At 49.0% G+C, this 13,049-nt stretch overlaps 2 protein-coding genes and 1 pseudogene across 4 annotated transcripts in view; all 3 read left to right on the top strand.

Annotated features, from left to right (window-relative positions):
* Nucleotides 1-13,049, top strand: part of RPS10 (ribosomal protein S10) — a 193,245-nt gene that overhangs the window by 177,599 nt on the left and 2,597 nt on the right. The window lies entirely within an intron of this gene.
* Nucleotides 2,793-2,891, top strand: LOC131515590 (U6 spliceosomal RNA; annotated as a pseudogene).
* Nucleotides 10,229-12,872, top strand: SMIM29 (small integral membrane protein 29). 3 transcript variants are annotated; one of them, XM_058733633.1, is made up of 5 exons: nt 10,229-10,349; nt 11,399-11,522; nt 11,780-11,805; nt 12,129-12,234; nt 12,425-12,872. In XM_058733633.1, the coding sequence occupies exons 2-5, from the start codon at nt 11,472-11,474 to the stop codon at nt 12,488-12,490; spliced, it is 249 nt and encodes an 82-aa protein (XP_058589616.1). In that variant the 5' UTR covers nt 10,229-10,349; nt 11,399-11,471; the 3' UTR covers nt 12,491-12,872. The 3 variants fall into 3 exon arrangements, with proteins under 3 accessions (XP_058589616.1, XP_058589615.1, XP_058589614.1); XM_058733632.1 differs by having other exon boundaries at nt 11,399-11,582; nt 12,168-12,234; XM_058733631.1 differs by having other exon boundaries at nt 11,399-11,582.

The raw sequence follows: 13,049 nt of genomic DNA, 5'->3' as shown, positions 1-13,049 counted from the left end.
AATTGTTACAGCTTCTTCACGAATTGACCCTTAAATCAATATATAATGTCCTCCTTTGTCCCTTGTAACAGTTTTTTATTTCAAATCTATTTGGTCTAGGATTAGCATAGCAGCCACCCTGGCTGTCTTTTGGGTGGCTCTTTGCACAGAATATGTTTTTCCATCCTTTTGCTTACAACGTATTTGTGTCCTTGGGTCTAAAGTGAGTCTCCTGGGGGCGCCTGAGTGGCTCAGTCGGTTGAGCGTCCGACTTCGGCTCAGGTCACCATCTCGCCGTCCGTGAGTTCGAGCCCCGCGTCGGGCTCTGTGCCGACGGCTCGGAGCCTGGAGCCTGCTTCTGATTCTGTGTCTCCCTCTCTCTCTGGCCCTTCGCCTCTCGAGCTCTGTCTCTGTCTCTGTCTCTCTCAAAAATAAATAAACATTAAAATAAATAAATAAATAAATAAAGCAAGTCTCCTGCAAGCAGCATATACTTGGATTTAAAAAATATATATATATTTGGCCATCTTAAAGTTTACAGTTCAGGGGCAGTAAGTACATTCCTGTGCAACCATCACCGCCATCCGTCTCCAGAACTTTTCTCATATCCCCACACTGAAACTCCATACCCATTAAATAATTCTCCATCTCCCCCTACCCCACCGGCCCCTGGCAACCACCATACTACTTTCTGTCTCTGTCAATTTGATTACTAGTGTATGTTAAGTCCTAGGTACCTCATCCAAGTGAAATCATAAGCATCTGTCCTCTCGCGTCTGTTTTTCTCTCCCCCTTAGCGTAATGTCATCAAGGTTCGGACATGCTGTAGGCGTGTCAAAATGTCATTCTTTTTTAAGGATGAATAATATCCAATATGCCATTGTATACATATATATGCCTTAGTTTTTGTATCCATTTACCTGTCAGTGGGTGCTCGGGTTGCTTCCAGCTTTTGCCTGCTGTGAATAATGCTGCTGTGAGCATGAATGTACAAATACCTGGCTTTCAGCTCTTTCGGGCATATATTCGAGTAGAACTGCTGGATCGTATGGTGATTCTATTTTTAATTTTTTGAGGAACCGCGATACATACTGATGTCTATGGCGATGATACATTTTATACTCCCAGCTGCAGTGCACAAGAGTTCCAATTTCTCTACCTCGCCACCAACATTTGTCTATTTTATGTTTTGTGTTGTTATGTTACATTTTAAGTAATGGCCATCCTAATGTGTATGAAGTTTTGACTTGTGGTTTTGGCTTGCATTTCCCTAATTAGTGATGTTGGACATCTTTTCATGTACTTATCGGCCATCTGTTATCCTCTTTAGAGAAATGGCTATTCAAGTCCTTTGTATTTTTTGATTTATTTTCAGTTAGATCATTTTTTATTTTATTATTTATTTATTTGTTGTTGTTGTTGTTGTTGTTTTTAAGTAGGCTCTACACCCATTGTGGGCCTTGAACTCATGATTCTGAGAGCAAGAGTCTCATGTTCTACTGACTGAGCCAGCCAGGCACCCTGGTTAGATCATTTTAAAATCCATCCTGGGGGTGCCTGGGTGGCTCAGTTGGTTGAGTCTCTGACTCTTGATTTCAGCTCATCCCAGGGTGAAATCCCAGGGTCGTGGGATTGATCCCAGGGTCGTGGGACTGAGCCCTGCGGGCTCCACACTGAGCGTGGAGCCTGCCTAAGATTCTCTCTCTTCTGTCACTCTCTCCCCATTAGTGCTCTCTCCCTCTCTCAAAAAAAAAAAAAAAAGTTAAAAAAATCCATTCAGCCAATCTGTCTTCTTATGTGTGTAGTAAAATATACATAAAACTCACCATTAAGTATATACTTCAGTGGCATTAAGTTCATTTATAATGTATAATCATCACCAATCTCTGTCTTTTAATTGGTGAACTTAATCCGTTTACATTTAAAGTGAGTAGTGGGGTACCTGGCTAGCTCAGTGGGTAGAGATTGTGGCTCTTGATCTCCAGGTCATGAGCTTGAGCCCCATGTTGGGCATAAAGCTTACTTAAAAATATGAATAAATAAAATAAGTGATTACTGATATTGAAGGATTTACTTTTGTGATAGTGTTCTTTTCTATATGTCCTCTTCTTTTGTTCCCCAGTCCTTCCAATACTGTGTTCTTTTGTGTTTGATTTTTTTTTCTAGTGTACCATTTTGATTTCCTTTTCACTTCCTTTTCTGTATATTTCCTACTTGTTTTCTTAGTGGTTACCATGGGGATTACAGTTAATATCCTAAGATTAGTAGCTAATTTATCATCAGACACCATGAAGGCCTAAAACCAGTAGGATGATATATTTAAAGTAGTGATAGGCAGGTGCCTGGGTAGCTCGGTCGGTTAAGCATCCAACTCTTGATCTCAGCTCAGGTCTTAAGTTCAAGCCCCACATTGGGCTCTGCACAGGGCATGAAGCCTACTTAAAAACAAGTGGGAGGAAGGAAGGAAGGAAGGAAGGAAGGAAGGAAGGAAGGAAGGGGAAGGGGGGAAAGGGAAGGAAGGAAGGAAGGAAGGAAGGAAGGAAGGGGAAGGGAGGAAAGGGAAGGAAGGAAGGAAGGAAGGAAGGAAGGAAGGGGAAGGGAGGAAAGGGAAGGAAGGAAGGAAGGAAGGAAGGAAGGAAGGAAGGAAGGGGAAGGGAGGAAAGGGAAGGAAGGAAGGAAGGAAGGAAGGGGAAGGAAGGAAGGAAGGAAGGGGAAGGGAGGAAAGGGAAGGAAGGAAGGAAGGAAGGAAGGAAGGAAGGAAGGAGAAGGGAGGGAGGGAGGGAGGGAGGGAGGAAGGTAGGTATTGATAGGGTGTTCCCTATGGTGGCACATATACTAAAATTGGAATGATACACAGGAGATTAGCGTCACCCCTGCCCAAGGATAACATTCATGAAGCATTCCATATGTTGAAAGTTATGCTTACAAAAAAATAAATAAAATAAAGTACTGACAGTATTATCGTATTTTTGGTATGTAACTCCTCTTTTGTGTTTCTTATATGATTTAAAAGGCAGTTGCATAAAACAATAATTATAAATCTATGTTAACATGTACATAATGTATACGGATGTATTTGTACCAATAACATAAAGGGGGTATGGAATTGACTAGGAGGAATTAATGTATGTTATTGAAGTTAAGATGGTATCAGTTCAGTCTAGATTGTTGTAAATTTATCTATTTCTTCTTAAGTGCACTTAGGTAATTTGTGTCTTTCCGTGTATCCTCCATTTCAACTAAGTTGTTGGATTTATTGGCATAAAGTTGTCCCTAATGGCCCCTTATTAGTCTTTTATTATCTGTAAAATCTGTTGTGATGTTACTCTCTCATTCCTGATATTAATGATTTGTATTTTTTCCCGACCATGCTGGCTAGAGGTTTATCCATTTTGTTGATCTGAAGCAGCATTTAGTTTTATTTATTTTTCTCTATTTTTCTGTTTTCTATTTCATAGATTTCTGCATTCAACTTTTGTTTTCTTCTGCATACTTTGGTTTCAGGTGGAAGCTGAGGTCATTGACATGAGATCTTTCTTCCTTCTTCCTCCCTCCCTCCCTCCCTCCCTTCTTCCCTCCTCTCTCCCTCCCTCCCTCCCTTCCTTCCTTCCTTCCTTTTTTTAAAAAAGGATTTTTAGGGGGGGTGCATGGGTGGCTCAGTTGGTTGAGCATCTGACTTCAGCTCAGATCATGATATCACAGCTCGTGGGTTTGAGCACCACATTGGGCTCTGTGTTGACAGCTTGGAGCCTCGAGCCTGCTTTGGATTCTGTGTGTGTCTCTCTCTGCCCCTCCCCCACTTGTGCTCCGTCTCTCTCTCTCTCAAAAAAAAATAAACATTAAAAAGTTTTTTGTAAGAAAAGACTTTTTTGGGGGGGCTCCTGGGTGGCTCAGTCAGTTAAGCATCTGACTTCGACTCAGGTCATGATCTCGGGGTCCATGAGTTCAAGCCCCAAGTTGGGCTCTGTGCTGACAGCTCAGAGCCTGGAGCCTGCTTCAGATTCTGTGTCTCCCTCTCTCTCTCTCTCTGCCCCTCCCCTGCTTGCACACACTCTCTCTCTCTCTAAGTAAATAAATGAGTCAGATGTACCTTAAAAAAAGGCATTTAGTCAAGGTGCCTGGGTGGCTCAGTTGGTTAAGCGTCTGACTCTCAGTTTTGGCCCAGGTCGTGATCTCATGGCTTCATGGGTTCTAGCCCTGAGTGAGGCTCTGCGCTGGCAGCATGGAGCCTGCTTGGAATTCTCTCTCTCCCTGTCTGCCCCTCCCCCACGCACACTACATCTGTCTCTCTCAAAATAAAGAAACAAACAAAGGCATTTAGTGCCATAAATTTCGGTAATGGAGGTGCCCCACAAATTCTGTGTTGTGTTTTCATTTTCATTCAGTTCAAAATACTTCCTATTATTAAAGAAAAATTTTTTTTATTTTAGTTTTACGTAATCTCTACACCCAACATGGGGCTCGAATTTACAATCCTGAGATCAAGAGTCGCATGCTCTACCAACTGAGCCAGCCAGGTGCCACTCTAATTCTTTTTTTTTTTTTTAATGTTTATTAATTTATTTTCAGAGAGAGAGAGAGGGAGAGAGAGAGAGAGAGAGAGAGAGAGAGAGAGAGAGAGAGAATTTCAAGCAGGCTCCACACCATCAGCCCAGAGCCCAACATGGGCCTCAGTATCACAAACTGTGAGATCATGACCTGAGCCAAAATCAAGAGTCAGACACTTGGCTGTCTGAGCCACCCAGGCACCCCCTAATTATTTTTGATCCAGAGGTGTGTTACTCATTTTCCAAGCATTTGGGGATTTTCCAAGTATCTTTCTGTTATTGGTTTCTTTTCTTTTCTTTTTTTAGAGAGAGAGACAGCATACGCCCATGGGAGCAGGGGAGAGGAGCAGAGAGAGAAAGAGAGAGAAACTTTTTTTTTTAATGTTTACTTATTTTGAGGGAGAGAGAGAGATAGAGCTCGGATGGGGGAGGGGCAGGGAGAGAGGGAGACACAGAACCCGAAGCAGGCTCCAGGCTCTGAGCCGTCAGCCCAGAGCCCAACGCGGGGCTGGTAGTCACCAACCGTGAGATCATGACGTGAGCCGAAGTCGGACGCTTAACTGAGTCACCCAGGCGCCCGTCCACAGTCCACTTTTAAGTGATATCACACAACCTCATGTATATCTGAATCTTACTATATTTCCATTTCTTGTCCAACCTTTATGCTATTGACATAATACATTTTGTATCACGTCTGACTCCATACTACATTTTACTTTTACGTATGTTAACTTGAATCCTTGTAAATGTGAGATTTGTTTATGGCCCAGAATGTGGTCTATCTCAGTAAATATTCTCAGTGCACAAACCCCACAATACATTATCACTTTTTATTTTTTAACACAATTCTCTTTTTTTTTTTTTTTTTCAACGTTTTTTTATTTATTTTTGGGACAGAGAGAGACAGAGCATGAACGGGGGAGGGGCAGAGAGAGAGGGAGACACAGAATCCGAAACAGGCTCCAGGCTCCGAGCCATCAGCCCAGAGCCTGACGTGGGGCTCGAACTCACGGACCGGACCGCGAGATCGTGACCTGGCTGAAGTCGGACGCTTAACCGACTGCGCCACCCAGGCGCCCCAGCACAATTCTCTTTTTAAAAGATGTAAGTAATAAGAAAAAAATGATATACTTACTCATGTAGTTATCATCACCAGAGTTCTTCATTCCTTTGGGTCGGTCCATATTTTTATTTGGTACCATTTTCTTTTTGCCTGAAGAACTTCCCTTAAAAGAAATTTTGTAGTGCAGGTCTGCTAGTGATGAATTCTTTCAGTTCTTATATATCTGAAGATGTCTTTATTTCCCCTTTATTTTGTAATCTTTATTTGAGAGTGGGGAGGGGCAGAGAGAGAGAGAGGGAGAGAGAGAGAAACCCAAACAAGCTCTGTGTTGTCCGTGCAGAGCCCGATGTGGGGCTCAAACTCACGAAAGATGAGATCATGACCTGAGCCGAAATCAAGTCGGGCACTTACTCAACTGAGCCAGGCGCCCCTCACTTTTGTTTTTGAAAGATATTTTTTATTTTAATTCCAGTATAGTTAACATAGAATATGTTAGTTTCAGGAGTACAAGATAGTGACTCAACACTTCCATACATCACCCAGTGCTCATCCGGACAGGTGCACTCCTTAACCCCCATCACCTGTGTAACCCATCCCCCCCCCCCACCTGCCCTCCAGGAACCATCAGATTGTTCTCTACAGTTAAGAATCTGTTTCTTGGTTTGTCTTTTTTCTTTTTAAAAAAATTTTTTTTAATGTTTATTTGAGAGAAGAGAAAGAGTGTGAGTGGGGGAAGGGGGGAGAAAGAGGGAGACACAGAATCGGAAGCAGGCTCCAGATTCTGAGCTGTCATCACAGAGCCTGACGCGGGGCTCGAACTTGCGAACTGTGAGATCATGACATGAGCTGAAGTCAGGCGCTTAACCGACTGAGCCACCCAGGCGCCCCTCTCTTTCTTCTTTTACTCGTTTGTTTCCTAAATTCCACGAGTGAAATCATATATATATTTGTCTTTCTCTGACTGACTTATTTTGCTTAGCATTATACTCTCTAGTTCCATCCATGTTGTTGCAAATGGTAAGATTTCATCCTTTTTATGGCGAAATACTATTCCATTGTATATTTATACCACATCTTCTTTATCCGCTCATCTATCAGTGGACATTTGGGACATTTTTCTCTTCTTCTGGGCCTCTAATCACCATATGTTAGGCCACTTGAGATTGTCCTACAATTCCCCAATGCTCTTGTAATTTTTTTCTAGACTCTTTCTTCTGTTTCATTTTGGGTAATTTCTATTCTAATGCCTTCATGTTCATTTACCTTTTCTGCTGCAATATCTGATCTGCCATTAATCTTATCCACTGTATATTTTATTTTGGACATTGGAGACTTCGTGTCTAAAAATTCAATCTGGGGCTTTTTTTTTTATATCTTCCTTGTCTGCCCTTAACTTTTTGAGCATAAAGAATACAGTTATAACTGTTCTATTTTTATTTTTTAACTTTTACTGCTTACTTATTTTTGAGAGAGACAGAGTGCAAGCAGGGGAGGGGTAGAGAGAGAGAGAGGGAGACACAGAATCCGAAGCAGGCTCCAGGCTCTGAGCTGTCAGCACAGACCCCAATGTGGGGCTTGAACTCACAAACCATGAGATCATGACCTGAGCCGAAGTCGGATGCTTAACTGAGTCACCCAGGCACCCCCAGTTATAACTGTTTTAATGTCCTCCTCAGGTCTAACATCTGTCAGTTCTGGATCAGTTTCAGTTGATTATAGATTGTGTTTTCCTGCCTCTTTGCACATCTAAGTACTTATGAATCCATTTTTATTTATTCATTTATTTAAGTTTATTTATTTTGAGAGGGGCAGAGGCAGTGGGGAGGGGCAGAGAGAGAGGAGAGAGAGAATCCCAAGCGGGGCTTGAACCCACAAAACCATGAGATCATGACCTGAGCCAAAACCAAGAGTCAGACTCTTAACTGACTGAGCCACTCAGGCGCCCCTTTATGGATCCATTAAAATATATATATATTTATTTTTGAGAGGGGGAGAGAGAGAGAGAGAGAGAGAGAGAGAGAGAGAATGTGGGGGAGGGGCAGAAAGAGTTGGGGGGCAGAGAAACTGAAGCAGGCTCTGTGCTGACAGCAGGGAGCCCGCCATGGGGCTTGAAGTCACGAACCTTGAGATCACGACCTGAGCTGAAGTCGGATGCCTAACAGACTGAGCCACCCACGTGCCCTTTAATCCATTTTTTTAAATGGATGCCACACAGTATGAATGTTACCTCGCTGGGGGTTGGGTAGTTTTGCATTCCTATAAATCTTCTTGCGTTTTGTCCTGGAATGAGTTTATATTACTTGCCAACATTTTGATCTGTCCAAAGGTTGCTTTTATGATTTGTTAGGTGGGTCCAGAGTAGGGGGACACAAGGATGAGCAAAGCATCAGTGGAAGTGGATACATAAGCCTAGGCACTCCCCGTAGCAACACGGGTAAGGGAACACTCAAAACTTGATCAGGGTGGCACAGTGCAGCCTCAGCTCTGCCCTCTCTCTCCCCTTCCTGAGGTAGCAGCAGCGTGAAGAGAGCAGAGAGGGCTGCAGTATTCCCCGGCTGGGCTTGGGGGTACCCAAGGGATCTAAAGCCTTATCACTAGAACAAATCGGGCTTCAAATCATTTGTAAATTGGGACCACCCCCACCTGCCCTGCCTAGCTCAGAACGGTGTTCTGTCCTGGCGGGAAGGGAAACGTGCTGAGTTTCTGACACTGAGACCCCGACAAACTGGCTTAGCCAGTTGACCACTAAGCCCACTCCTAGAGGACCCTCGAGATATGTGGTCAGAAGCTGTGGGGATGAGGACAAAAGCTGGGTATGTGAGCAGCCAAAGGGGTCTGAGTTCTCAAACTAATTATTTGCTCCTAACCTTGCAAGATGAGGCAAGCCCAGGGCGTCTGGGTGGCTCAGTCGATTTAAGCATATATTAAAAAATACATATATAGGAAGCAAGTCCTGCCTGGGGAGGTGGTTTCCTCCGTCTGCCCTCACCTCTGATAGAAGCCTGGGATGGGTGGTCTCCTTACTCTCCAGACTCAAAAGCCTGAGAAACACCAGGGAATCCACCCGGAGCCTCCAGACCTGGGCATTTCTGTCATTCCTTTCCTTTTATCTCTGATTTCCCACCAGTCAGATGATGGTGTCTGAAGACAAGAGGCCAGAGTTCTCAACTGCCCTCTGGTTCTCCGTTGGGTCATCTCTGCATCAGACCCGCCCTTATCCAACCTCCTTCGGAAGGGTCTGAGGAAACTGGCCAGACCAGACCAAGTGGCTCAACCGTGTCCACGCCACCGGCTGTCTCTGGCAAGAATAAGCCGATCCAGCTTATTCCTGTATCTCCAGTAGCACCCAAGGACCCTGGAGGGCCTCAACCTCGTTCAGCTCCCACAACTTTTGTGTTCTTGGGTGGCTTCCATCACCTGCCAGTCTGGAGTTTTCCTAATCGTGTGTAATGGGCTGGGGGGGGGGGGGGCGGGGCGGGGATCTGGTACAAAACTACACATACCTACCTGAGGTAATTGTAGATTCACATGCAGTTGTAAGAAATAATAGAGCTCCCTTATACGCTTTGCCTAGCTTCCCCCAATGCTAACTTTTGCAAAACTATAGTGGAAGATCACAACCAGGATACTGATATCGGTAAAATCCATCCACCTTATTCACATTTCTCCAGTGCGTGACATTGTGACTAACAGACCGCGAAAGCTTTCAAATTCACCGGTGTCGCGAGTTGCTTGTGACCCAGGGGGACTGCACCGCGCTGCTCCACCCGTGCCCCTGCAAACCACGAAAAGGTTAACAGGGCTTTTTTTTTTTTTTAATTTTTTTCAACGTTTTTTATTTATTTTTGGGACAGAGAGAGACAGGGCATGAACGGGGGAGGGGCAGAGAGAGAGGGAGACACAGAATCGGAAACAGGCTCCAGGCTCCGAGCCATCAGCCCAGAGCCTGATGCGGGGCTCGAACTCACGGACCGCGAGATCGTGACCTGGCTGAAGTCGGACGCTTAACCGACTGCGCCACCCAGGCGCCCCAGGGCTTTTAACAGGGCATCGCATGTCATCGGTTAATCCGCACACCAGCCTGTTTTACAGACGTTAAGACTGAGGCGCAGAGAAGGGTGGGTGGGTAAGTGGGCCCAGGTCCCTCGGCCGGGCAGGACCTAAGCCGGGCTTACCTACTCTATCTACCCTCTGAGCACAGCCTAGGGGGCCACTAGGAGGCTTGGAAGGCTAAATAAACATAATGGAGACCTTGTGGGCCTGGGGCAAGGGTCCGGCCGTGAAGGGAAGAGCAGCCAGCCGCCCCACGCCGCGACTTGGCCCTACACCGGAACTCCACTCAGAAGCTTGAGCAAGCCGGACATCACACCTTCCCCGGCCACCTGAGCTCCCCGGCGGGGGCGCTCGGCTGGGGTCCCGCCCCGGGGGACGCCGGGAAGCGGCCCCGGCCCCGGCCCCGCCCCGTCCCTCCCCTCCCCGCGCACTCTCCTCCCCCTTCTGCGCAGCGCTCGGCTGCCCTCTGCTGCCGCAGGGTGGACCCTGCAACCCGGGCCGTCCCCGCCTTCGCACTGCGCACCCCCAGCCTCCGGATTGGCCGCTCCAGCCGTCTCCGGGCCGTCCGCCTTCGGCCACTGGATTGGCTGCGCCCCTGTACTGAAGCCCCGCCCATTTCCCCGGGTCCTTTGATCACGCGCCTGCCGGCTCTTCCGGGGCCTGGGAGCCAACCGAGGGCGTTCCTGTCCGGGCTACAGCGGCGGGAGGTAAGGCATGAACGGGTTGGATGGGCTGCAGAGCGCCCGGACGGGTCCATGCCTCGGGGTGCCGGGATTCCAGGATTCCTGGGCCCCTCTGCGCACCGCTCCCCAAACCTCCCTCCCTCCCCCGGCCTGAGCCGCCCAGCGCAGTGGGAACTACCTCCCACTCGCCGATGCTGGTCCGCATCCTCGGAGCGGCCTGACACTCGCCCCACCTCGGCACGTCCCCTCGACCGTGGGACGGTGTGCATGCGACTGGGCAAGCTCGGTGCCTCGACGGACACCGGGACGGGTAGTTCGTACCTTGCCCTCCGATGGAGACCCAGGCGAAGCGGGGTCAGGGACGTTGGGGTCTACGTGCAAGAGCCTATGGACAGTCTCCTTGCATCTGTTGATGGGAGCTGACCCTGTCACCTCCCGCCTGTCAGCCCTCGCTTAGAGGGGAGGGACCTGGGCGGAGCCCCGGGTGGGGACCAGAGGGAGGTGACATCACCTCACAGATACAGTCCAGCCCTGCCCACTTGTGTCCACCCTGGCACATGAGACCAATGGGGGGAGAGGCTATCCAGGCTGTATGTCTGCAGTCACACCGGGGACAGGGAGGGCACAGGGAGAGCCCATAGTCTAAAATGTGGGGACTGGACCAGGACAGAGGCAGTCTCCTTCAGATGCTCCTCCCTCACCCCCTAGGCCACAGTGCAGGACAAATCTCCCCTTTGTGCTCCACCTGGATAGGTGCTGACAGCCCAGCGTCCCAGGAGGTGGGAGCAGGACCTGGGAACCTGTGTCTAAGCTTTTCCCAGTTGAGATGTGCAAACGTTGGCCACCCCCTGAGCTGGGCCACACCCTGATTTGGGGGGTAGGAGCCGAGCGGGACTCTGGGCCTCCCCTCGATGCCCTCCAAACCCAGGATTTGCTGAGAGTCACTGGAGGGTTAAACCCAGCACCCTGACCTGGAGGATCCCTTGTCCCGGTGCCTGACCTAAGTTGTGATACATCGCTCTTGGGGAGGGATCCAGAGCTTGAAATTGATAACCTCCCTTCCTCCTCCCCAGGGAGCCCAGTGGAGGCGCCCTCCCGAGGCACTACTGCCCATGCTGACTACCCAGCCCTCCGGCTGCCGATGTCATGAGTAACACTACAGTGCCCAATGTCCCTCAGGCCAACAGCGACTCCATGGTGGGCTATGTGTTGGGGCCTTTCTTCCTCATCACCCTGGTCGGGGTGGTGGTGGCTGTGGTAAGGAGCCCCCACATCCACACATATACACCCACACCTTTGCTAAGGCACGGCTGGGTGGGCCTGAGCCAGCCTGCACACATCGTCTCAGCTGTCCTGCTGTTTTGGGAGTGGAGTGGGTAGAGGTGGGTCCCTCTCGCTTGTGGGCCATCCTGGGCTCGCTCAGCAGCCTCCACAGTGCTGTGTCTCTGTTACAGGTAATGTATGTCCAGAAGAAAAAGCGGTGAGTGTCCCTGCCCTGTTGTTACCTCTCCTGCATTCTGCTTCAGTTTCTTCCCTTGGGATCTGGGTTCCTCTGCCTACGCGTTGAGATGCCCCTCAGCCATCCTTCTACAAGCCCGAAATTCCCTACACCCCATTGTTAGGTTTTCCTGCCCACGTGCGGCTTACCCACCGGAGAGGGGCCCCTTGTAGATTCGGGCATGGATGCTTAGAACCTTTGTGTGCCCCTAAAGGCACCCACTGCAAGTGCCCCTGCCTTGGACAGTCAGGTGTTTGAAGGGAGTGGGCACCCCCCTGGGCTGAGCCCCCTCCCCTGCTCCCCAGAGTGGACCGGCTTCGCCATCACCTGCTCCCCATGTACAGCTACGACCCTGCTGAGGAGCTACATGAGGCTGAGCAGGAGCTACTGTCTGATGTGGGAGACCCCAAGGTGAGCACTCCGGGGGCAGGGACAATCAGCAGAGGTCCGTGTTCTCACCCATACTCCCCCTGAAACAAGAACCTGCTTCTGCCCTCGGCCCTCCCCATTTGGGGCCGCCACCAGTGTGGGGTGCCCCGGAGGCTGTGTCGTGGCCTCTGCCCTGGAACCCAGCCTGGTGGCATGATCTCTTCCCTCACAGGTGGTACACGGCTGGCAGAGTGGCTTCCAGCACAAGCGGATGCCCTTGCTGGATGTCAAGACCTAACCTGACCCCCTTGCCCTGATCTCCAGAACCATGGGGTCTTGGGAGTGCCCAGGGCCTGCAGCCTGCTGCTTGCCTTCCCATTTGCACTCACCCAGCTCCCCCTGCTGGGTACCGGGTCTCCTCTCCTCCCATCCATACCCAGTAGCACCTCACAACCAACCCTCCCCGCCCCCCTTCCGGCCTTCAGGCCTTTGTGGGCTGAGCCTACCATCCACTCCCAAGGGGCTAATAATACAAGTTTTTCCTTCTGGGGGTGGAAGGGTGGTTGGAGACCGTTTTCTCTGAGCCCTCCCCTACTCGGCTTTGGATTGGTTTCCATGGTGACAAGGCCTAATGTATAGTATTCAGTATATATATTTTGTAAATAAATGTTTTGTGGCTAGGGGTGTGGTCGATTTCTTCGAGAGGCTTAAGTTACCCTTCCCTGGAGCTAATGCTTGTCCTCCCCCCCCCCCCCCCCCCGCCCCGCCTCCCGCAGCCTGAAGAGCACCTTGAAAGCCACCCCCAACAACTAGATCCTTAGTTTCCAGCCTTCCTACCCCAGGTGCCCACCACAGAG

This window comes from Neofelis nebulosa, chromosome 6 (genome assembly GCF_028018385.1).
Source record: "Neofelis nebulosa isolate mNeoNeb1 chromosome 6, mNeoNeb1.pri, whole genome shotgun sequence".
In the NCBI taxonomy this organism is placed as follows: Eukaryota; Metazoa; Chordata; class Mammalia; order Carnivora; family Felidae; genus Neofelis; species Neofelis nebulosa.
The sequence above is the reverse complement of the archived record's forward strand: the minus strand, read 5'-3'. Positions and strand labels throughout refer to the sequence as shown.

Bases quoted from the DNA above. Each gene is read 5' to 3' on its own strand.
- SMIM29 (XM_058733631.1), top strand. From the start codon at position 11,472: ATGAGTAACACTACAGTGCCCAATGTCCCTCAGGCCAACAGCGACTCC. The intron at 11,583-11,779 runs GTAAGGAGCCCC...TCTCTGTTACAG, and splicing joins TCGGGGTGGTGGTGGCTGTG to GTAATGTATGTCCAGAAGAA. The intron at 12,235-12,424 runs GTGAGCACTCCG...CTTCCCTCACAG, and splicing joins CTGATGTGGGAGACCCCAAG to GTGGTACACGGCTGGCAGAG.